At 43.5% G+C, this 23,946-nt stretch overlaps 3 protein-coding genes across 7 annotated transcripts in view; 1 reads left to right on the forward strand and 2 right to left on the reverse strand.

The window, feature by feature from the left end:
* Positions 1-4,151, forward strand: part of nckap5l (NCK-associated protein 5-like) — a 32,678-nt gene extending 28,527 nt beyond the window's left edge. For 3 of the 4 annotated variants that reach the window (XM_046396170.1, XM_046396171.1, XM_046396172.1), the window contains exons 9-13: positions 96-225; positions 464-536; positions 1,346-1,618; positions 2,507-2,658; positions 3,308-4,151. In XM_046396170.1, the coding sequence (XP_046252126.1) occupies positions 96-225; positions 464-536; positions 1,346-1,618; positions 2,507-2,658; positions 3,308-3,568 (889 nt within the window). In that variant the 3' untranslated portion in view covers positions 3,569-4,151. The remainder of the gene's footprint in view (positions 1-95; positions 226-463; positions 537-1,345; positions 1,619-2,506; positions 2,659-3,307) is intronic. The other variant, XM_046396174.1, reaches the window with a different exon arrangement.
* Positions 4,152-4,781: 630 nt separating this feature from the next.
* On the reverse strand, positions 4,782-10,570 carry tegt (testis enhanced gene transcript (BAX inhibitor 1)). The gene is made up of 10 exons (XM_046396183.1): positions 10,345-10,570; positions 9,397-9,513; positions 9,203-9,311; positions 8,151-8,271; positions 7,982-8,030; positions 7,694-7,791; positions 7,520-7,599; positions 7,331-7,431; positions 6,987-7,062; positions 4,782-5,902 (listed from the first exon to the last, which is right to left on the reverse strand). The coding sequence occupies exons 2-10, from the start codon at positions 9,450-9,452 to the stop codon at positions 5,879-5,881; spliced, it is 714 nt and encodes a 237-aa protein (XP_046252139.1). The 5' UTR covers positions 9,453-9,513; positions 10,345-10,570; the 3' UTR covers positions 4,782-5,878.
* An 868-nt stretch (positions 10,571-11,438) lies between these two features.
* On the reverse strand, positions 11,439-21,556 carry ctdsp2 (CTD (carboxy-terminal domain, RNA polymerase II, polypeptide A) small phosphatase 2). Of its 2 annotated transcripts, none has more exons than XM_046396182.1 (7): positions 21,107-21,556; positions 18,511-18,674; positions 17,223-17,321; positions 16,722-16,778; positions 15,322-15,414; positions 14,133-14,318; positions 11,439-13,296 (listed from the first exon to the last, which is right to left on the reverse strand). In XM_046396182.1, exons 1-7 carry the CDS (start codon positions 21,165-21,167, stop codon positions 13,171-13,173), a joined length of 786 nt encoding a protein of 261 aa, XP_046252138.1. In that variant the 5' UTR covers positions 21,168-21,556; the 3' UTR covers positions 11,439-13,170. The 2 variants fall into 2 exon arrangements, with proteins under 2 accessions (XP_046252138.1, XP_046252136.1); XM_046396180.1 differs by having other exon boundaries at positions 17,223-17,324; positions 21,107-21,551.
* Between the last annotated feature and the right edge of the window lie 2,390 nt (positions 21,557-23,946).

The raw sequence follows: 23,946 nt of genomic DNA on the forward strand, positions 1-23,946 counted from the left end.
GCGAACAGACTGCTAGCGGCCATAGAAGGAAAATGCTAACGCTAACTTTTCAGAGACGTGTTAATGGGAAATTAACTTGTGTTTGATAAATGTAGGGTGGACGGGAAGGACATGATCAGCATGCCCCAGCGCCGGCTCTCCTTCGACTGCAAGACCTCCAAGCCGATGTTTAGTCAGCAGAGCGACCTCATCAGTCACACGTCCAGCAGAGACGATATGGAGAAGGTTGGTTACGCCTCTGTGGTGAAGACACAGACTGAGCAGTGTACACAACAAACCGACAGGAAGGAAAAACGCGCCTCGCCTTCAGTTGATGCATAAAGCTGTCATGTTTCAGTGGTGCCTCAGTAGAATTTGTTCTCCATCGCGCTGACTTTCAAGCCTGAAGTTGGCTTCTGATTTGTTTCCTGTCCCTCAGTACATTCACTCCTCCATCTGCCTCTCTGTTGTTCTCTTCGTGCAGGGACCAGACAGAATCGGCAAGATCACATCAGACGAAAACCTCGCAGATTCAGTTCACTCGCAGCACTTCGCAGGTAAGAGGAGCCTGCCAGAGGAAAGGGATGTGTGGCGTTTTTCAGGGTTAGTGACCCTGTGGAAGATCAGACCGCCCTTATGTGCAGCTAGTGTGGGAATAGATAAATGAAGAAATGAGCCAAATGTGTAAAGACGCTGAGAAATGAATGCATAAGAATACATCTCCAAACGAAGGCGAAGTGTGTCTAATATTCTACAGTCAAAATGTGTGATCATCATATAAAATATGACAACTTGTTATGGATTGATGACTCCATGTGTAAAGTATCCCTCACTGGCTCTGCCTCGAGCAGCTGCCGCATTAAAATGCTGCTTTTGCCAACCTTCATCAACTCATCTCTCTTTCTCTGTTTTTCTCTAATGACTGTTAGATCTTGTTTCATGTTTGTGTGTGTTAACAGACCTGACAGCCTTTATTAGCATATCAAAGGTAAATAAATGAGGCCACGCCCCCTGAGGAAATAAATCCAGAGGCAGCGGTAACAGATCCAATAAATAATCAGGAATTCATTCGTTTACACCACATTACGTTGGCTTTTTAATTCTTCTTTGTGCTTTTTTTTGGTTCTTAAATTATTTGAGCATTTAATTCATTTATATTTTTACATTTCAACATCAGTTTGACACGCAGTTATTATACTATAATTATACTCCTTGTTTTAGCTCATTTATCTAATATTTGTCACAAAATTTAACACGTTCACAACAGGTACCAAATGACATTTTTTTGTCTATTTTTTTAAAGTCTACTTTTATTTTTAACGCAGCCTGCTAAGCCACTGAGCCTCCCTCTCCTTTCCTTCCTCAGCAGGTTCTGGTGCTTCCACATACACCCTGGACAGCGGCATCGGTACGTTCCCCCTGCCGGACTGCAGCAGCGGAGCAGCAGGACGGGGCCTGTCCAAGACGAGGGCCGGGGCCGAGCATCACTCCCCGGGGAGGGCCGGGCGACGGGCCCGAACCCTGGACAGAGAGCTGCCGTCGCAGGAGGAGTGCTACACGCCCCACAAACAGCTCGTCCCCACCATTCAGTACGGCGCCATGCTGGAGGGAAGAGGCTCTGCCGGCATCGTCCGTGAAGGTGACAACAGACTACTTTACTTATCACTGGAGGTCACAAAGTGGTTTTATGTGGCAGTGCTGAGACAGACATAAAAGCAGCATTTCTGTAACAAGAAGTGATGATCGTCCTATAGAGGAAATACATTTGTCACCTTTTAATTCACAAGACATGAAGGACGTATTCTCAGGTGTGCTTGTTAACGTAAAGATGGCCAACGCGTCTCCACTTCCTCCCACTGTACTGAAGTGAAACCAAAATATCCCAGATATGAGCACTGCCAGCTTGTTCTGGTGATGTCATTTGGAGCCAGAGTCTGAAGCAGAACCTGCCCGTACACCCGTCTGAGCCAATCAGGAGCAGCGCTCAGCTGTCAGTCATGACGTTTCAGTGCCTTTTTGTAGCATCAAATAAAAAATTTATCAGAAAAATCAACTGGACAACGCAATAAGAAATACCTAAAATGACAGAAACCATCTTCGAGAAAACTTTATTTGATGTGCACTTTGAGTTAATACTTTGGCTCATGTTTCATGTGCTAACATGGAGGGGGAGGAGTTTATGAGCTGTACTGCAGCCAGCCACCAGGGGGCATCCAGATGTTTAGGCTTCACTCTCATGTCGTCCATCTTAAATGGTTTTGCCAGCCGATTATTGTCCAACAGCAGATGATACTAAGAGTCATGCTGTAAGGCTTTAATGTAAAAAAAAATTATCAAACTGTCAGTAAAAAAAGACAAATGATCAGATTTGCTTACCTTCCAACAGAAACTGTTCTGTTCATGTGCTTTTATTCACTCTGTGTTTTACAAGTGAGTCCTTTTCTACTTCTAGTTATGGCATTAGATTTTTTTTTGATTAATAATTAAACTAACTATGTAAACATGTCTTTGATCGCTCCATCTGCAGACAAAGAGGCTCATGGAGCCAACATGTTTTCTCCTCGCTCGAAGACTTATACCTTCCCCAACCTGAAGACTCCGGCAGGACCTGCAGAGGTTTACCTGGCAGTGGAGGAGGAGGAGGAGGAGGCGGTACCCTTTGGATCACCATTCAGAGGGGTAGGGACAGAAGTTAAATCCATGATTGATACATTTCAAATAAAACACACATTTCGTGGCTTTTACACTCAAATCTGCAGGGAAGGTGAAGGTTAAGGTGATAAACTTCAGGTTGAAAAGTTTTATCCGCACAGCTCAGCATTGCCTCTGTGGTGTACAGCGCCCCCTGTGTTTAGGGAAGGGACCTCCAGATGCAAAAAAAAAAAAAATAAGCTTTTACTGGTAAAAACTGGAAGAAACCTCAGGTGAAGAAACAGGATCGCTCTTTGAGGACAAAGCGAGAGATGCAGTAGATGACGTGTGGAAAATCAGGATGTCAGTATTATAATCATCTGATCAGTGTGTTTCATTTGATCGTCCGTTCTTATGGAAAAACTGCTGTGTAGGAGCAGGCAGAAGGACCTATCTGGGTCACCTGCAGACTGAAAACACTTTGCAGGCAGTAAAGCAGAGATGCATTTTTAAGTCTGCACTCACGTCTTACATAATGAAAAAACACAGAACCACATTCTCCCTTTAGAAATTATTAATCAGCTGAATATTAAAGATTCACAGTTGGACGATTTCTGCAACCCACTTTTACTGTTTTTGCACCTGAAGGCGTTACATAAGATCAAACATGTGACCTGACGTAGTTGCATCCTTTCAGAGCATGAAGGCCGGCGGCCCCTCCTCCAGCCGGGTGGTGGACCCAGGCAGCCTGCCCGTCCCCGCCCAGTCGGGGATGAGCCGCAGGGGGAAGACTCGCGCTCCTAGCGTCCCCGAGATGAGCCGGGAGGCCGGGCTGGAGCTGCTCAGGGAGCGTCCGGAGGAAGCCCTGTCCCCGAGCCGTCCTCAGGTCCTGGAGACCCCCGAGTCGCTCAGCGACTCTCTGTATGACAGTCTGTCGTCCTGCGGCAGCCAAGGATGATCCACAGAGGACCGGATGCTCATCTCGTCCACAGACAGTAAGACGCAGCACCGCTCTGAACATGTCTGGCTGTACTGTGATGCTGCTGACACGCCGTCCCATCAGCCGCTTCTCTGTTGCAACTGGAAATGTGGATTGATAGGACTTCTCCTCAGGATTTCCAATAAACATGAAGCCAAAAGCCACCCTATAGGTTGATCACTTTTTCACAATCAGATCTGACTGCAGACACTTCTCTTTAATTCATGTATACAGGACTACGAAACGCATGGCTAAGCTAACGATTAGCACACAAGTCGTCGCTCCTGATAGCTGTTCAGCAACGTGTCTTTCGTTTTTCTCATCCTGGTAGGTGGATCTTTGTTCTGTACATCGCGGAGGCAGCAAAGAGCCGATCGGTGCTGTACTGTATCAATACATCCGTTCTGTTCTCGGCATCGTTTCACCGCATAATGTATTGAAAGAGAAAAAATAACCATGGAGCTCCTGGGAAAAAAAATGAATGTTCATGTCTGTGATTCTTTATTGCTAAACTCATGCATCACAATTTTAAATGTATAAACGATTTTATTGATCATGTTGATATTGTTTTGTCTGTTTTAAATCATAATACATTTAAAGGTAATATATACCAGCAATAATAACATAGGTAAGAGAAATGGCCACACTATTCAATGAATATGTATTTCTATTATTTATTTATTTTAAATGTACATCATCCTTTTTTTTGGTAATCTTTCTGTGAAAATTGCAGTCTCTTCGCCTAGTAGATTACGTTCATATCTTGTATTTCAACATCTCTGTTGCTGTTCCTTCCCTAGCCAGTAGAGGTCAGTACCGACTGCCATTTTTTTCAACTTTCTAATTAAAATGTTTTGATTTAGCGCGGTGCAAAGTGGTTCTTTTGGACTGTAGTACTGATTAGAGACTACATTTACTTTAATGCCGCGTTCATGCTACATCATGTGACCCGTGACGGAGTTTAAAAATTGTTGCTACGGAATCAGATAGCTCATGCCTCCATTACCCACAATGCAACTCAACCACACGTTACCCATCAGCACAGAGGCACAACAAATGATTATGAAAAGATTGCAGATTACTGTTCTGAACATTTTAAGGGTTGCTCGGTCACAGGATGTGAGTATTTATTCCACCTCGACTCTGCAGGGAGAATTTTTCTGTCCAGAAAGAGTGACGGCAGACGAAATCATTTTGATTCAGTACGTTCAACACATTTATTTGAGCAAATGTATCAAATTACTAGTTCCAATTTTACATCAATAAAATAAATTCTTCACAGTATACACTTGCAAAAAATTGTAAGATTAACATCATCATTTGGCAAACTAATTTCTAGACAACAGATACTCAGACCAGTGATTCTCCCCCAGCGGTCCTTTACTGGGTCTCCAGCAAAACGCGGAAGAATTGGTTTTCACCCTAATTATACCCATAAGAAACAAAATGTACGACTACTGTGGCTTTCATAGACTTTCTTTAATACAATGCAAAAATATTATCAATGGGGAGGGGGGGGTCGGTGGTCTAATAATGTGTCAGTTGATCATATGAAAGCATTTAAGAGATTCAGAGGAATTTACACGGGGAGAGGACTGAATAACTCACCAATCTTTGCTTTCCATGTTAAAACTATGGACACATGGCACAGAATCAGCCAAAAGTCCAAAATCCTGACCTAAGCTACTTTAAGTGAGTCTGACAGGCTTTCATGGTTTGTGTCAGCGTTACCAGGCGTCACCACTTTTACTCAAAATGTTGGTTCCAACACAAAATTTGCTGTCAAGAAGGAGGGAGGAGGTCTGTTGTCAACATCATATCCACCAAAGAGAACAGAGGAAAACTATAAATAAGCAAATCAACAACTGAAATTACAGAACTTCAAATAAAACAAAGATCTGTCTCAGAAGCTCACACGACCCACTAAAAAGGAGCCTATCATGTCATTAATTTATGGCACTAAATAACAGTAAAGAAAAATCTTCTGCTCAACTTCTGGGAGTCTTCATTAGGGCAACGCTGCCCTCTACAGGCCAAGCGCATTCACTGCAGCGTGAGTCTACTCTCCATTCACAGCCATGAGGGGACTAGCATTAGTTTAACATAAAACTTACATTCAACCTTTGTTGTAAGTTTGAAAAAAATAGATCAAAAGTAATTTTCAATAATATAGAACCACATAGGAGTTAATTCCATAAATGAAGACAGAAAGTGAAAAGCACCAAGTGCGTCGCAATTTGTGCCTTGTCTGACAAATTGTTTCGAATTTCCAGATGCTTAAAACTTGCTTTACTTCTTTTCCTTCTTCTTGTCCTGAGAAAGAAATAAATAATCTCATTTAGAAAGACGCATAACACCACTAAGAAGAAGAAGCACTAGAAGTACTCACATCAGTCAAATCTTCTACATATGTTAGATTGTCAGTTTATAGGCTTTATATAAAGTTAGTTAGTCAGAAGTGGAGCCTCAACTGCACATTGATTCACAATTGGGAACCGCAGGTTTCATCTTTAACACAACATCCTATTTAATAATCTCATGAAATGTTTTAATCAGAGTCACTAGTTACTGCATGTCTGTCAAGCGCAGCGGAGTTAAACTACAACATCTCCTTCAGAAATAAAATGGAGCAGACATAAAATGTATCAGAAAATGGATGCACTCAAAACAAGTATAAATACTCAAAATTATACTTGAGAAAATACTGATTACTTTCCACCACTACACACAAAGGTGAATGAGGCTTTTGTTGGACAAATCGATGAAGTGCACATAATTTAAATTCCAAAATGTTCACAGACGTGAACCAGAACAAGGACTGAAAAACATGTTGCTGCCGAGTTCTTCAAAGTCTTAGCAAAAACAAAACTCAGCAAATGAAACCAAAAGCATGTGCACAGATTCTACTGGAGCTAAATGAAATGTTTTTTAATTTCAGTGAGCAGGGCAGCATTTTATCAGCAGCGTTGTTACTGCTGTTGTCAACAAATCCCATGAAAGGAGCAACGCCAACCACGTGCTGGTCTCTCAGCGCTTCCTGACTTACTTCAATTACTTCACTTACTAATTACTTCAACTTCAAGGACTACAGAGCAGTTGTTGGGAACTGCTCCCAGTCGTGGACCGGGTGTCATCAGCGGGTTACGCAAGACCGGCTCAGATTAAACTACAGAGCGCATGTTCACCAGAACGAAGGGACATCGGGACAACAGCGTGGACCACAGATGTGTTTTTGATAGCTTTAGCATGCGGCTCGACAGCACAGAAACACAGACTGGCTTACTGAGTGTTGGCTTTGCTCTTTTCATTGGATTTGCTGACGGTAAGAAAACGCAGAACGTGACCAGACTCATCAGGTAAGCACTAAAGAGAAGGATTAGACAAATGCTCTCAGTACCTTATCGTTCATGGCGAGGATGACCATCAGTTTCCTGAAGATGGTGATGAAATCGAGGAACAAGTCGACGCAGTGCCTTCAGAAAACAAAGTGTGTGACGTTTGTTTCAGAATCATTACATATGCAGCAAAACAAAACCTAACATTCAGAATCACTAAAATAAAAAGCATTTGTTTGTTAAATGTATTCATCTAAAAGCTGAGCTCATCTAACACCTCGGACAGAGAAAAAGGCTTCTTGCTTCAGGAAGTCGTGCACCTCACTGGGATGACAGATTTGCTTTAAGTGAAGGTGTGAGCCTGGCAGGCTATGGGCTCAGGCACACGGGACTAAGAAGGCCTCACCAGACGTAGTCCTTGTCTCCGTTCTCCGCCTTCTCAATGATGAGCTGAGTGTCGAACAGGACGAAGCCGCACATGATGAGCAGGCCGAGGTACATGTGCGCCTGTCGGGGAAAAGACACACAGATTACCTCACGGCACGTTACGATCCACACAGCCGATCAATCAGTCGGTGAGGGGCGGAGCCGCTACCTTAAACAGCATGACGGAGCCAAAGAACATGTTCATCACAGACATCAGGAAGAGGAGGGACAGGCCGGACATCAGTGTGCCTGAGAAGAAGCACAGTTTGATCAAATTCTACAAAAAAAAAAGAGTGTTTGTTTTGTGTCATAAATCATCAGGAAGTCAATAAACTTCCTTTACCTCCGAGGAACAGGTAGCTCCTGCGTTTGGCGTAAAGAGCGCTGAGAGTGAAGCAGATGAATATCACAGAGGTTCCCATGAAAGCCGTCACGATGATGCTGAGGAGAAACAAACCAAGTTTCCAGTGAATAAACACCTTCAACCAGATGTGTGCAGACCCACAGACAGACAGACGGCTGCCAACCACCACACAGCACTCTTCTCGTTGTTTATAATGTTTAACTTGTATTCAGCCAGCTGTTAGCCCCTGAAGTGCAGATAGTAAACACTGAGTAACCTCTCACACACCTCGGGTTGACGGCGATGACAAAGTCCAGTGTGGGGCCGAGGCCAAGACCTGGAGAGGGAGAGAGGAAGGCGAACGCAGCTGTCAGACTGGGACGTAACTCTGATTTAACAAAGACAGCCCTGTCCACGTGACAACTTTGAATCTTTACTCATCACGCCAAGAGTTTACCTGTGAGGAAGGCAAACCCCGCGAGGATGGCCAGTCTCTTCTTCTCCGTCTCGGAGTTGTGTGGCGTCATGGCGAGCCAGAACATCAAGGCCAGGGAGCCGAGCACAGACAGGATCCCACCCTGAGGACAAGGACGCGAGGAAAAGATGGGGCAGAAGATTTACTAAAAGCAATTACTCATTTGTCATGCTGAATTAATATGGCAACAGCAGCATCCTGTCCTGAGCTCAAGGCAGCCTTTAACATCTCTGAATCAACAGGAGTCCCATAAGGTGTCAAAACAGAAAAACGTTGTCTTATCTTAACTGTTTGTTTATCTTACGGTGGTTCTGATTCATATTACAGACCTGCACTTTGATCAGTGTGGATATTCTGCAGTGTGTCTGTAGTGCCCAAGCTGCTTTTTGTTGTTTCATGTTAAATGCTTCTGATCCTCAGTTTTTACAACTTTTACAACATATATAACCAAACTTTTTCCAAAAATGATGACACTTGTTTGATTACATGCTTAGACCACGAAAAGGAGAATTCCAACATCAGTATCTTCTACAAATGTACACCCCAGATTAACACTAAGGATTGCTGGCAGTAAACATGATGTGAAGTTAAAAGTATCACGCTGCAGGAGACCCCACACATGTCTGCTGTTATCACATAAAACATGGGATAGTGGCAAACATGCAACAAAGCACTGTGCTCAGTGGGCGAGGAGCTCACTGCAAGTGACCAAAGACTTCACACAAGACACTGACTCCAGGGATTCCTGCTGTGTTTTAGATGGGAGGCGGTCCATCTGTCCGAAAATAAGGACTGCATCCACTAAAAATCGTACAACAAAAACCTGCTATATGTCACAGCAAATACCACTATTTAACTGGGGTGGATACTGTCCAACCTCATTTATCTGTAGTGAATTACATCAAACACCAGGTTAACTAGACTCAGCATGCAAATTAGTAAGCAAAATGTACTGTGCTTTGCTTAAGGGAACAATTTGCATCGGTCTAAGGATCGACCCAGACAGGTAGACTCTGTTTTACTGTCAGTATTACCTGAAAGAAACGCGTGACGACGTGGACGTATGAGCCAGCCGCTGCCACAAACATACAAACTGCCAGGCTTGAGTACACATTCTTCAAGTGCGCCTGGGTGGAATGAGATCTGCGAGAGAGATTACAGTGAGCACCACGGGAGCCTGACTTACAGTGGGTAAAGTACAGGACTGGACTGCTGCAGGCTTACGTACATCTGGGAGAACTTGAAGAGGGCGTCGATGTTGATGTTGCGGTCAAACACGTTCATGATGGAACCAGGGAGGGCCAGAGGTCTGCAGAGATTCTTCACTGGACAACGACTCTCTCCTCTGAACACAAACACATGCGAATCACAAGAACTTTAACGGTCAGGAATAAAACTGTTTTACAACCAGGACTATTGTAAACTGTCACAATCACAGACAGCACAGGCACAATCATTTGTTAATGATCAGTAGTGAAAAGCAACTTTGTATGTTTACTCGAGCTCTCTACTTCACATCATGTGGTTCAATAGCCTAAAAATATAACATTAACAGACACCACTCTGAACAATAAATACTTTGATTTTATCTGTATTATTTGTGTTCCTAAGTCATTCAATAAAATTCTGAACGGAGAATTTTTACTGAAGTGGCTTCGCTGTTTTCAACAGTAAAATAAACCGAAGTATGTGCGCGACGCGTAGTTCAAGTGCGTAGTTCAGTGAACCTTAAAACCCTAAATTGCACAACAGGTTATCGCTAAAATGTCAAGCGACGGGTTGCCATAGCTGTCAGAAAACAGCGAGTTAACAAGCTTTTTGACATGCTATGCTTTTAGTTCGTCTTAGCGCCTTAGCCGTTAGCTAGCAACAACATCGAAATAAATTCGTTTAACTCGTAAATAAACGTGTTGTTTGAAATGGGGCAGGGCAGCCGGGCAACAGCCACACATCCACAAACTGTTTGACGTTTATGGCTGTCGCATTAATAGCTAACGTCGCTAATCAGAAAGCGTTTAAAAAAACGAGCAGTCTGGCTAGCTAATGTTAGCTCCGCTGTTAACACAGTTCGACGTCTTGTTCGCTCTTCGACGGATAAACGCTGTTAATGTCACGGTTACCGTTGATAATATACACCGAGGGCACACGCACAAAAATGCTAACACGAAGTACCTACCTGTTAGCTTTCCTAGCTTTCTCTCAGCTTTCTGTTTGACTGCCTTTCTTCTTCCTGCTTTCCTTTTTTTTAACAAAACAGTACGTGTCAGTCAGCTCACATGATGTCACAATGGAAACGCCCAGAAATTTGTGGCCTCAATCCCCGAAGGTAAAATTGAAAATAGTGATTATTCACGTCGATATTAAGCACATATGAATAAGTCTATTATTTTGTAATCACTGCACGTCAAAGCAAATTCATTATTGTTTACAGAAACCCAACAACACGGAACCTTTATCTTAAAATGTACTTCCTGGTGTCACCGAGTAATGTCCCCGGCACACCTAAAATGGCCGACTCATGAATATAGCTGCCTCATAATGAATAGTTAAAACAACGACTTTTCTGCCACTCGGTAGCCTCATGGTTTGACGTTTAACTTAGGCTTTGCGTGTGTTAACTAAACAAAAACCCGACTGTCTCCACCATGACGCCTTTCTGATCAAACTGTGATAAAAACAAGTCTGATGTAAATTAAGCAGGAGTGTGAAATCGATCATGATGACGCATCGCGCAACTGCATGCAACATGTGTTGAACGGGCCATCGTATCTTTTTTGAAATTGTACATTTTTACATTAACTTATCATTATGTTTAGACCAACATAACGTTGGTTATGAAAAACAAATGTATGTTAAATCAGCATCTGTGAGTGATGAAGTTTTCTTCATGAAAGAGAAGCAATTTCACATTGTAAATATAGCCTAAGTATTAACAATCAAATGTGTCGAAAGTAATAATGCGGAATGGCCCTCGTCATATTTAATAATGAGTATAGCAAAAAATGTAATCACTTTATTATTATATAACATCTGTTCGGTATCTTGACTTATCAGCTTTCTATTAGAAAATGTGAACCAAAATGGAGTAAAAAGTATCAGGTAAAATAAAATAGAACTTCTACTAAATTCCACCTCTTTGTGTTAAAATATAAAATGTCTAAAATATATTTTGAGTAGCCAACTTAAAACAAAAAATATCTTAGCATTTAAATAGTAATTTTAGACTTTCAGACTTTGAATGTATGTCAGAGTGGAGAAAAACACACACAGTACAATATAACCAATTTTTATTTTAAAGTTAAAAACAGGTAGCACCTTGTCTTTTAGAATTTTGGTCAGATAAGGTAGACAAAACAAGTTTTTCATTTATTCTGATACATCAAGACAAATTGTGACTTTCTGAACAAATACTTTTGGTCATCACAACTGGTAGAAATTCATTGTCATATTTTAGCAGTTAACATGCAGGCAATAATTGCATCAGACTTGAAACACCATAGAAAAGACGTATTACCCAGGAAACGAACCCCTACAAAACATCTGTTGTACTGAATTTAAAGGAATGGAAAAATAATTCTTTATGATTGCAGAAAAGAAATTAATATGAATTTATTTGATTTAACTGCTTAAATTTTTTTTTTCAACTCAGACAGCAGGATCTGTAATTTAGGCACAGATAAAACAGCTAAACAGTAGGCAAATGATGGATTACAATACAAAAGTTTAAGCATTACTGGACAATAACAGGTTTTTGGCCAATAAATAAATGAAGACAAATGCTCTCAGTACAGAGTAAATAAATGAAAAAAAAAACTTTCACACATGCTAAAAAATTTAAATTTGATATTTTCAAGTGTTGCACTGCAAGTACCAGAGCCACATGGCATTACACTTGCTCTTGACAGTGTTTTCTCACGCTCAGCATGACACATCAGACTGTACAGGCCTACAAATCTCTTTTCAGGCAGAACACCATTCTCTGTTCGAATTTCAAAGGCACAGTTTTTACTTTCAGCACTGTCAACAGCAACCAAGTGCAAGTTGTTTGTCACATAGTAAAAAGAAAAGCACAGTAACAAATGAACTCGTGTTCAAACTTGACTGAAAACTGTGGCATTTACGGTCGTCCTTATGTGCCAACGTAATCCAGTGTGTCTGCTTTCAACGGGCCATCACAGACAAGATAACACCCTGTTTACTTAACTTAAATCCAACATATGAAAGGTCAATCTGAGCACTATTGATGTATATTTGTATGTTTGGTAGAAATTATGAATTTAGTACAAATAAGTACAATAAGTTTTTGTTTTGCTGCTTATTTACAGGTGAATAAGGCTACAGTGATGTTCACATCTGCTGAATGCGATTATCGACCGGCCACTCAGGAGGTACTGTCAGAGTGATTACAGGACTGGGTTGCATAGAAGAATCATGTTCACCGTTTAAAAATAGATTTCCTTATAAAACAAATGAAATCAATAAATGTATAAAATCTGGTGGAAATTTCTAAAAACAGCTGATGCTTTTTTGTTGTTCCTTAAAAAGGCACAATGATTGAAAACAAAAAAAATAAAATAAAATAAAAAAGAGCAATGTCCAAAAGTCAAGTCAGGGCAGGCAGGCTTCTGCTTTGGCAAAAGAACCACTTTAATATCCATACTAACCGGAGTGACTGTGATGGGACTGCTTTGGTTGCTGTTTCCCCACTCGTCCTCATAGTGCTTTCAAATAGTGGTTGTCAATAATGTGAGCACTGAGGTTCAGAGGAAAGGCTTCAGATTGCAATCTACAGCTTCAGCTGAGCCAAACGCATTGTGTTTTCCAGGCTTGGTATTTCCTTAACCCCCGCGGTAAAACCATTTTCTAAACAGAGGATTTTGTGTAGTGGCTAGGAGAACAGCGTCTCGAAACTCTGGGATCTATTCTCAATATATGGTTCTGTAGTAGTTGAGGAAGTTTCAGGCTGGAGCTCTCACAGGAGCTGAGCGGGTCCATCGAGAGCTTAATGTCCACGAAGCTGGTCCAGCCGGGTGTAGACATCATCAGCTTGACTAAGTTCTTCAAACACAGGCAGAAGGTTGAGCAGCTCGGCGTCGTCCACGTCGTCAAACCACGACACCACAGGAACCTGACGAGAACAAACAGTCACTTCATGCACCTCAGATTAAAACGTAACCTTGCAGTTGTGCACATTCAGCTCAGAAGCAAAGCAGAGTTTAAATTAAATATATATACATATATAAAAAAGACATTACCAGAGCTGTCAGGTCCTGAATGTGACCTGAAGCACCTTGTCAAATGGCAGGAAGTTAATCAGCAATACTATGATAAACAGGACAAAAGGGACAAAATTCTGTGGCTTCAGTTTCTCAGGTGTGAGTATTTGCTGCTTTTCTTTGTCATGTATGAGAAGAAACTGAATGTCACTGGGTTTTGGCCTTTGGGATTTTATAATCAGTATTTCTCACTAGTTTGTGTCACATTGCAAACAAAACAATAAATGGAGAAAATAATCTGCAGACTTATCAGTGATGAAATGATCATTAGCTGCAGCCCTAATCAATAAAAATATCAGGGAGACACTTTGAACATTTAGTATCTCTCTAAACATCAAGGACTGAATCTTCTAACACCAGCAATGTGCCATCTACTTTAACTCTATAACTAATTGGTTTTCATTTTGTTTGAGCTAATTTCACATAGCCAGACCTCCTTCTTGTCAAGCTGGAAGTCTGGAGAAAATCACACCCATTTCATTTTGTTTGGGGGGAGGAATAAGATCCAGGCTTTAATACAGAGAAGTGATCTTTTGCATTATTTTTTTTGTCTCTCGTGCATCCACGCCTCCGTGAGCTTGACGCGTGGGAGGTCTAAGAGCAGGTGCAACATCTCTTGGATATTATTCACTGCCATTATGAGCAGCATGAGGCAGATCATAGCTGAGAGGAGCAAATGAAAACTCACAGCATTATTAGGGTGGAAGATGTAGGAGGCCGGAGAGTTATCCAGGATGAGGGTTTTGTGGAGGTCTCTGCCCAGACGGCTCAAATCTTTGACATAGCAGCCCTGGTGGAATACGCAAGATTCCCGGAATAACCGGGTCCGGAATACACCACACTGATCCAGCAGGTCGGTCACTGGGTCTGCATACTGGTGGAAGCCAGAGGGATGCAGGGAGCAGGAGAGGGAAAAGCCAGGATGTCAGGTTGGACTAATGAAGCACTTTGTCCTAATGGTGGCTAATTCACTCTAACAGCACTACACACCCAAACTCCTCATCAGATTGGTTTGCACCAGCTATTTGTACATCGAATGCTGCACTTGTGCTGTACAATCTTTCCAGAGTTCTTATCATCTGCAAGCTGATCAGACTTTACTGAACTGGGCTGCACCAACAAAACTTAACAAAGTCAGTGGACGACAGGACAGGACAGGATGTAAACATTAACAACGTCCTCCTCGGCTCAGCCTTAATGTGTAGCAAGCTTAGTTAGCTCGGCTGTCATCCATGAACGGATGCATGTTTCCTTTTGCGCAGCGATACAGGACGAAAAACGTTCTTATATGAAACTGCTCACAACAAGATCTCTGGATTATCCACAGGAGGCAGACATCTCTCTATTTAGCAGTTTTTTATGGTGATTAGCATGAGGTCTGGTAATCTGTGGCACATCATGTTGTGTTTTTGCCAAAGTAATTTGAAACTGTCGTCCATGCAGTCAGAGTGTCCATATAAGTATTTTCTATCTTTGATCTAAACCGGCAGAAAGCTAACGTTAGCTTTGTCGGCCACAGTCTGTAGCTCACCTGTAAATATTTAGCAACAAGCATCTAGTGTGTGCGGTGCGACACATTTACATTTCATTAGGCACAAATCTGCACTTACTAATCACTTAAATTAAATGCTAAGTTTGTTCTTAGGCAGAGCTGGTGCATCAGGCTCCTGATGAGCACAGAAACAAACTACGACTTTAAACGCGAGGAGGCTGAAGGTGACACGTTTAAGCAGCTGCTATCACAGTAAAGCTAAAAGGTGGGAGAAGGCAGAACAACATCTGACAGATCAGACATCGCGTCAACCAAAAGATACTTGGTGCTGAATAAAACATGAAGATCTATTTCAGCATCTATTTCAGGATCTGATGTGAAGTACCTTGGCGAGACTCGCTGTAAACAGCACACATTCAAACAACTCTCCCATTCTCTGCAGGAACTCGTCCACATACGGCCTCTTCAGCACATACACCTGTTAAAAAAAACACACACAGACTGATCGTCAGGAAGCAGAGCGACCTGCGGGGTCCTTCAAATGCCTTTACTTTCACACCGTCAACTCATTTGGTCCATCCGTTTGCTGCCAGCGGCCAGTTCCTGAAACAAGTAATCAAGAATAGGCCGCGCCAGTGTTAACCAGCCTATCCTGGATTACTTGAACCAGGCAGAGGCCCACAGAGGACTGCGTACCAGCACATGGGGTCCCAGGAATCACATTTCATAGATAATAACATTTCCACATGTCCGACAGTGACAAGCTCCACCCCGAAGCCAGTGGTTTTCAAAGAAGCGGGTCCACGAGGTGGGCATGTCAGGAAAAACGGGAACAATTTACTACCAACACAGTGACAGAACGCACAGCTATTTTGGTCGTGGGTTTCATACACTTTCTGTTATCAGATGAGGAACACTCGGACAAAACCTGTGGTCTCACCCTGTGGTCCTCCACACTTATCGTTAGTGCCAAAAACAGCACAAACTGACGACCGTACTTCAACCAGAAGCTTTACGAACACAAACAAAAAAGTAACCTGCATTTTGGATCATTAAACAGCAAACACAACAAACTACTCAGTCCAGCACTGTAGGTGGGAAATCCTCCACCTCAGCTGCACAGAAAATGAGAGTGAATCTGCTGCATTCGAGTAAAAAAATGCAATATTAGAGTTTAAGGTTAATTTCTCCTATGCAGGGCAAAGTTCTGGTGAGCAGGGATGAATGAGACAGAGGTGGCAAACTGGTTTGTGATTAAGGATTTAGATTTTAAGGCTCAGTAGGCGGCATGTTGCTCCACCAGAAACATCTTGAAATGCACAGCAGGGCGCCGACCGTAGACATTATTTTTTTAACATCCAAGTTCTGATGGTAAGTTGGTTAAAATCTGCATATATGCGTACATACATACAACCTGTAGGCAAACCCTCATTGGCTCAAGCCTCCTCTATGCCCAAGTTGAACAAATGGTCCCGCGCTCTGTGCTAGTTGAGCGTCACATCTTCACAGAGGCAGTATTATGTGCTGTATGACTTATTCATGAAATTTTCTGAGGAACCGCTCAGAAATGACTCATTTTCTTGCCGATGCATCCACTTCCACTTGCGGCTCCCTGTTCAACATCTGGTCAGCAGAGGGCTCCTCTGCGCCCGTTACAACCCAAATCTGGCTGATCAGTTTCAAGACCCATCCCTTTTCAGCACAGCAACCGCTGCAAACACATCAACACACACACACACACACCCCTCCCCTCTACAGCGAACGCACTCACACACAGTAGTTTACCTGGTGTGTGGTCCCCTCTATCTCCACAGGCACGATGAAGTCTGCGTTACTAATGGGCTGGAGGGGGAACACAGAGGGAGATGGTTGACATGCCCATTCACATGAGCCACATCGATGTCTACATTCACATGGCATTACATAACAGCTGAGCGCTTAGAGGAGCACGGCTGCCATAAAACACAGCACAGCGTACACAAACAGAGCACAATCAAAGAATCCCTGACGTTTTAATGAAAAAAGTCAAAAACAGATTAATGAACAATCACAGATGAACAAGACCAGGCAAAAGCTGCTGCAAGCTGCCCTCATGTTTATGTAACCTGTTTCATTTGTCTAAACGAGAAGAAGGCTTTCACTCAAGTTGCACGGTCAGATAACTTTCAAGAATTTCCCTCCAGGGATTAATAAAGGAATTCTGATTCTGATTCTGATAACAGTACTTAAACATATTAAAATGGGACAAATGTGAGCACTGACGTAAATAAAAATACATTTCAGCACCTTGAATGAGCTGTGCACCAGGGTCTCATCCAGGTCTATGACCACACATATCTTCCCCTGGTCCTGGGCTTTCACCTCAGGCAGGAGGCTGGGTTCACACTGCTGAGGAGAGACATGAAGACTTGTTTTAATGGTACCATCACACACACACACACCTGTATCATTAGTCTTGTCTGTGATATGTTTATCGCTAAGGAGCATGATTAGCCCCGACAGCACGGTGATTCCATGGCCATTTGATTTTACCTCTGAGAAATTAGATAAGCAGACGAGCGTGGATGTGTGTATGAGCCTTACTGTAAGAGCTTCTATCTTTAGGATTATTAGCATATTTATTCTTTTATTATACGTCCCAGAAGCTTCTCTACTGGGATCCACCAGCAGGGAGGACACATTACCTTGATATGATCTAATTTTTAGATATCCAGTTTTCCCCCTTTATTAGTTTTGTTTCATTCTGGGCTCCTTCTGAGCAGGCTGCCATTAATTATTGATATGTTGCATAACGTAAACAGCTTTTCCATTGAGGATGGTAAATTAAGACTGGGAAACATCCACGAGCAAACAACCATCTTCTTTCATCAACTAAACAATAAACTCAATACAAAACCCCCATCGACGCGCACGTTTAATTCGGTTTCATAATAACCAGGCCCTACAGATGCTGCTTCCTGCTTCCTCCCGATGCTGGAGGACACTCCTCACTGTGAACAAACATGGCATCTCATTAAAATGCCCTTTACACGGCACCAGAGCTCTGATCAGGCTGACAGCGTTCACCAGCGTGGACGGCCGCGTGCAGCGGGCGCTCCAGGCTTTATTTTCTTTTTTCCTCCACCTCAGCAATTACGAGGCACACAATACGCCATTCTCTGCTCGCTCGCGCCGTCCGCCTGGAGGACTGACAGTCGCTCTGTCGCTCTTATCTTCCTTGGAGGATCAAGTGTGAAACATCAAAGTGATTCCATATCCGCAGACAGTTGCGGTTGGCTTTCAAGATGTTCAGAGCAGGTGCAGGAGTGGTTTTGAGAGCGCAGTTGTAAAAAAACAATAACGCTCCGAGACAATAATAAGTGCATTTTTACAACAGCGTGTGTGGTTTATCCCTACAGATGGCTGAACTATTCAAACACCTCCTCCTTTATGGCAGCAGTGTGTGTGTGTGTGTGTGTGGGTGCGACAAGGAAATATAATCTTGAATCAACAAAAATACAGGCAGAACTGAAGTGAGGTCTTCCAATTGTTTTTTCGCTGGTGTGAGATGTCGCTGGAATAAAAATAGTGTTACCTTGACAACCATCCCGTTTTCCTGCGACTCCAGCAAGGCCTGATGGGAAGGTGGTGGTAGTGGTGGTGGTGTTTTGGGGCCATCCTGAGCTTGGAGGCAACAGAAGAGCGCTTTGAAGATGTTACAACTCCGCGGCTGTTTCAGGGCAGACCGGCTCACCTGGCCTGTGCAGCACAGAGAGACTCTCATGAGGAAACCAACACGGAAACAGGAACACACAACACACCTCACGTCAGATGATCCTCAACAGGCACACACAGTACGGCAATGAAAACCACAAATATTAATCCACGCAGGACATTCAGAAAAATTAGACATGAGCTGCTTGTGACGTATAGAAAGAGCATCCATGTGCCTACAGGGATGGCACAGCCTGCACATGAAATCTGTTTTTAATGCGCCTGCCTCTGCTGCTGCTGCTGCTGCTGGAAATGGCTGGTACATGTTATATAATCACAGAGGGCGGGAAAACCCACACTTTCAGCTGTACCCTCAACAGAAAACACAGACAGAAAACATTCCAACCCCTTTAAACTCCAAGACGTTGCTGCCAGAAACTAGCCAGAACAGACAGACAGACAGGCAGACAGGCAGACGGGCAGCGAGCTGGACAAGCGGTCACACCTCAGTGCTCGGTGCAGGTCTTTGATCAGTCACTGTGACGGCGAGCGTCCCAGCCCCATATGGGACTCGTGCTGTTCGTGGAAGAAACGGAGAAGAACATTCCTGCAAGTCTCTTCCTGTGTGCTTTCATGTGAGGACTTGCAAACAAATGCAGAAGCCATTAATGCAGTGACATCGCAGAACGTAAACTCACTCCGTCCTCGCCGGGAAGAGTTGAGAAACAGCCAAAGAAAGTGTGCCAGCCAGCTGCACTTTTTTATTATTATCATTATTATTGTTATGAGAGCGCCCACTCCACGCTGACCCTCAGAGCTCCGAAGACCCACCGGTGACCGTGTTACACAACACTGTGCTCAAGAGACAAAGGACACTGGGGCTTTATTTAGTCATTTCCTCAAATGTCATTCATCAGACCAAGCACACGTTTCCTGAAAACATTAAGCTCCTATAATCAATACAATCCACATGATCTGTATCCCTTTAATGTGAATCCAGGCAGCCCATTGATTTCCAACAGGAGGGTGGGGGCAATGGTCATGTGTGACATAACGCATACATTACATCTGGCCCGCATGTAAAAGGAGAGCGAGAAAGGAGCAGATTAGGCCTACACCCAAACCCAGAATATCACTGAAACCCTGTCAGACTGAGCAAACACACACTGAATTATTCTCTAAAACCCAAAACATGATACAGTATGAACGACATGAACAGCCAAGCAGCGGACCAGAATCTGCGAGCAAAGCCTCTTTCGAGCCCAAGCAAAGCGCGCAAACAACGAGATCTTTGAAACGGCGCTACAATGGGCGTGTGCAGAGGGGTGTGTTTGTGCATTCCGCTGTCAACACCGCGGCACCTGGTATTTCTATACGGCCCTGTTAATCCACAGCCACTCCAGAGCCCTTTAACCCCCCCTCCGAGCCTGTGATATGCATTTAACACGGACCCTCTGCAACCTTGTACGTCTAATTAAATAAAAAGCCAAAATGAGAACGGTGCAGCGGACCTCCCTTAACACCACAGCCGCGCACTGATCTGTGACCACCAGCACCAGCAGCACCAGCACCAGCAGCAGCCCTCCACAATATGAACAAAACCTCATAGCTTATAAATGAACACCAGCAGCTTGGGTTTCTACTGTACTCCGGTGCTCCCCACGCTGTACCTGGTGGTTGTAGTAGTAGCAGGATATGGGATGGTGCCAAACAGGCTGGAACCTGATCGACAGAAAATATACAGCAGCTTTGTTTGGAGGGCTGCTCGTGATCACCGATGATCACAACAGCACATGTTAAGAAGCGACGGAGATTTGCACAATAAAAAGGAGTGAGCGAGAGAGAGAGAGAGAGAGAGAGAGAGACAAAAACAGGATCAACAATAGCTAAGCTGTGGATGGCGAAGCCAGTGCGTAATGGAGACTGTGAACTTATATTTGACCTTATATTCAATACAAGAACAACTTAGCCGTGGCGAGGCGGGTACAATAATAATCTCTTTTCTGATCTAAAACGAGGCCAGGATGTTTACTCGGTGTTTTATTTTTTTATTCTAACGTCATTTGTGCTTTTTAAGGTCCTTTTCTTATGGTGACTGAACACTGGAGGGAAAAAAACACAACTACGGTCACAGCTTCTGGGCAAGAAAACGTCTAGTAAATAACCACATGAAGATTTTATAAGACCACGGCGCTCTATTTTACCGTGATCACATATAAATATTACAGATTTGCTTGGTAGATGTTTAAAAAGAAGAAGAAGAAGGAGGAGGAGGAGGAGGAGGGGGAGGAGGAGGGGGAGGCAATGCGCCTCAAACCGCGCTCAACCAGCGTCCGCAGCGCTCAACTGTCAAATGGGCGCACTACAGGCTTTCTGAGCACACCGATCACCATTCAAAAATGTCCAAATATTACCGCACCACATAAAGCAGGTAGAACAAACCCCTCAAATACACGCAGAACGCAAGCGCAGCTCACCTGTTTTCGGTGACACTTGAACGTCTTCTTTCTGCACTTGGGTGATAACAGAACTTTCCATCTGACAATCACGGAGCCCTCAAAATCCTCAAATCCTGTCCCCGGGCACTGATGGGCATCCCTCATTGGGTTTTATTGACAAGTGGACTCAATTATTCACTGAGGTAACTTGTCATCCGCCTCAGCAACAATCCTCGACGAGAGTAGGATTTATCTTGTTCCTGTTGTTTCTTTATTCCCCCGCCGCTCTTCTTGTTCTTCTTTTGGAGGTCCGCCTGGGGAGGGGGCAAGGCACTTGGATATGTTTTCTTGGAAGCTATTTGAGACTCTGTCAGCTCCGTCGTCTCGGGTTTACCGCTACTATTACTGGTAATGTCGCCGAGCAGCCCCCCTCTCCCGTCGCTGCGAAGTCTTCACTCTTGCACCAACAACATGGAGAATCCAGGCGAGAGAAGGAAAACAACCGAGGAAATGGGGCAAGGGAGGGCGGTTTCAAGGCCCCCCTTACTACAGATAAACAACATCGCCGGAAAGGCCCGAAAGAGCGATGGAAAACACAAATAATCGGTCGCTGGAACCGGTTTCGATACAGGAAAACGGATTGCCGTGCGCAGATAGGTGTAAGATACGAGTTTTGTTGTTATCCGAGGCTTTGTTTTTCTACGGTTGGGACTCCGCGGGCGCCTCGAAACCGTCCCCGCTACGTGATTGGACGCCCGTGAGGACGGGGGCGTGGTCAAGGCATTCCTCCCCAGTCCCGCACGCTCCGCACCGAGCACATTCCAGCGCTGCTCGTACAGATGAGATCACAGCGTTTGTAAATTATTAAAAAACAAACAAACAAACAAACAAATGTTGATTTCTGCAACTCAGTCAACACGTGAATGGAGAAAGACAGCCCTTTATGTGTTCCGTTTCTCTGAAACTGGACGGTACTACGTCATTTTGTAGTTTCATACGTTTGTTTTCCCTTTTCTATTTTCTACAAATATATTTTTATTCATTGTTTGTGTTTACTATTTTTGTGTCGCTGTTATTTATCATTAATAAATAAATCAGAAGAAATTGGGATTGTAATATAATTAATCATGAGCCCAACGAATGCATTTATCTAAAAACAAAAGGATTATTACTACTTTTATATCGTTGCCTGTTGTCTTTTATAATAGACTTTTGTGCAGAAATCGCCAGTTTCAAGTTTTCCTGCTATAGTGTGTGTGTGAGGGTGGCCACCGTTTATTTTATTGGCGTTTTGTTTTTGTTTTTTACGTGTAAAATCGCGATGCCTCAACGCCTTGACAATTAACAGGCAAAGGAGCCACAGTGTTGGCTTGTGATCAGCTCCACCCACTGAAGGTAAATGTTACTGAAAGATGTACGCAGTCACACATGTTCAACACACAATGTGTGTTACAGATGCGGTATCAGTGTTCTCATACTTGTAATGAAACTGTAAATATAGTTATGCAACACCTATGATGATTAACAGGGGTTTTCTTCATCTGATGGACCCCCGCGGTCTCCACTGAGTTCCCCCACATCAGGGGGGTTTTGCTGGTGGATGTAACTCCACGCAGGACTAAGTGCGCCCGATGGCAGCCACTTTGCTTTATGCATGAGGGTAATAGAGGGCAGAGTGAAACCAATGACCCAGACTCCTTTCATTTTCTCTCCCCTCTTGCTTCCCTTTACCGACATAACAGTGAAATGAAACTAACTTGTTGTGCCTGTAAACGGCTGCAGGACTTAACTCTGCGAACTGCTGTGTTGTGGCAGCTGCCGAATCGTCATTTAACCGTGAGGCTGTCGTAAACATCAGAAGATGGTTGCATCACGTAAAAGCATCATAACAACCAATCAGCTCTGTTAAGACTTAAACCGGTCATTATGCAGGTCTAAATCCAGCGATTGATTAGAAAACACACACTAAGAGTTTGTTTTTAATTTCTTTTTTAAAAGTTGCCGCAGACAAATCCTGTGCATTTGAGAATCATTTTTCATCATCCAGAGTATAGTGATATTCTCAACAGCCTGAACTAAATTTATTTCACCTTGTGCAAATAAACAGAAGTGAGTTTGACATCATGTTAGGCGGTGTGGTCAACCAGTGGGTCCCCAGTTACTTATATTTCCAGCACTGAGCCTCTGCAGCACCTCCTCATCCTCCGAGAGCCCAGAAACCTCAGAGTAAATCACAGTGATCATCTTGCTGCAGCACACGGTGAGCGACGGCGGATATTTGCTATATTTAAGCAGCTAAAACACACACACACACACACACACACACACACACACACACACAGACGAATGAGGCGCAGTACACAAAGTGCACACATCAGTGAAAAGCAGACACAATAAAATAAACGTGCACGTTAATTAAGGAACAACTGCAGAGTTGAAAGAGTCAGAGTCCCCGTTGCAAACACATGTGGGCCCATTACACCACAAGCTGAGCCAGTGGCCACAGCGGCCACAATGCAAGACATAAACAAGAACGGCCCCGCTGTTAGCATTCCTGGTGTCGGACATTTTAAGGCAGCACTGACAGACCTGTGTAAAAATATATACAAAATAAGTATGAACCGCACAGCTGGAAAATGTCATGCGGTTTCCAGCTGATGCCACTGTGTACTAAATCAACTTAAAATTCATTATCTCTGCCCGCCTCTCTGCTGCGCGTCGCCCTCCACTTCTGGCCTTTCTGCATTCCTCTGAGTAGACAGACAGACAGACAGACAGACAGACAGGCAGGCAGACAGACAGAAAGAAAAAGCAAAAGGGCCAACTGGTGCTGAGGCCCTGAGCTGAGCTGGTTTCGTCCGGGACATGTGACTTCAAAC

This window comes from Scatophagus argus, chromosome 8, assembly GCF_020382885.2.
Source record: "Scatophagus argus isolate fScaArg1 chromosome 8, fScaArg1.pri, whole genome shotgun sequence".
NCBI classification, from domain to species: Eukaryota; Metazoa; Chordata; class Actinopteri; family Scatophagidae; genus Scatophagus; species Scatophagus argus.

Coding starts and splice junctions, on each gene's coding strand:
- tegt (XM_046396183.1), bottom strand. CDS start 9,452: ATGAACGTGTTTGACCGCAACATCAACATCGACGCCCTCTTCAAGTTC. Junction 7,600..7,693: donor GAGCTACCTGTTCCTCGGAG/GTAAAGGAAGTT, acceptor GCTTCTTCTCAG/GCACACTGATGTCCGGCCTG. Junction 7,432..7,519: donor GCTCCGTCATGCTGTTTAAG/GTAGCGGCTCCG, acceptor TTTCCCCGACAG/GCGCACATGTACCTCGGCCT.
- ctdsp2 (XM_046396180.1), bottom strand. CDS start 21,167: ATGGAAAGTTCTGTTATCACCCAAGTGCAGAAAGAAGACGTTCAAGTG. Junction 15,415..16,721: donor TAGAGGGGACCACACACCAG/GTAAACTACTGT, acceptor TTTTTTTAACAG/GTGTATGTGCTGAAGAGGCC. Junction 14,319..15,321: donor TTACAGCGAGTCTCGCCAAG/GTACTTCACATC, acceptor GGCTTCCACCAG/TATGCAGACCCAGTGACCGA.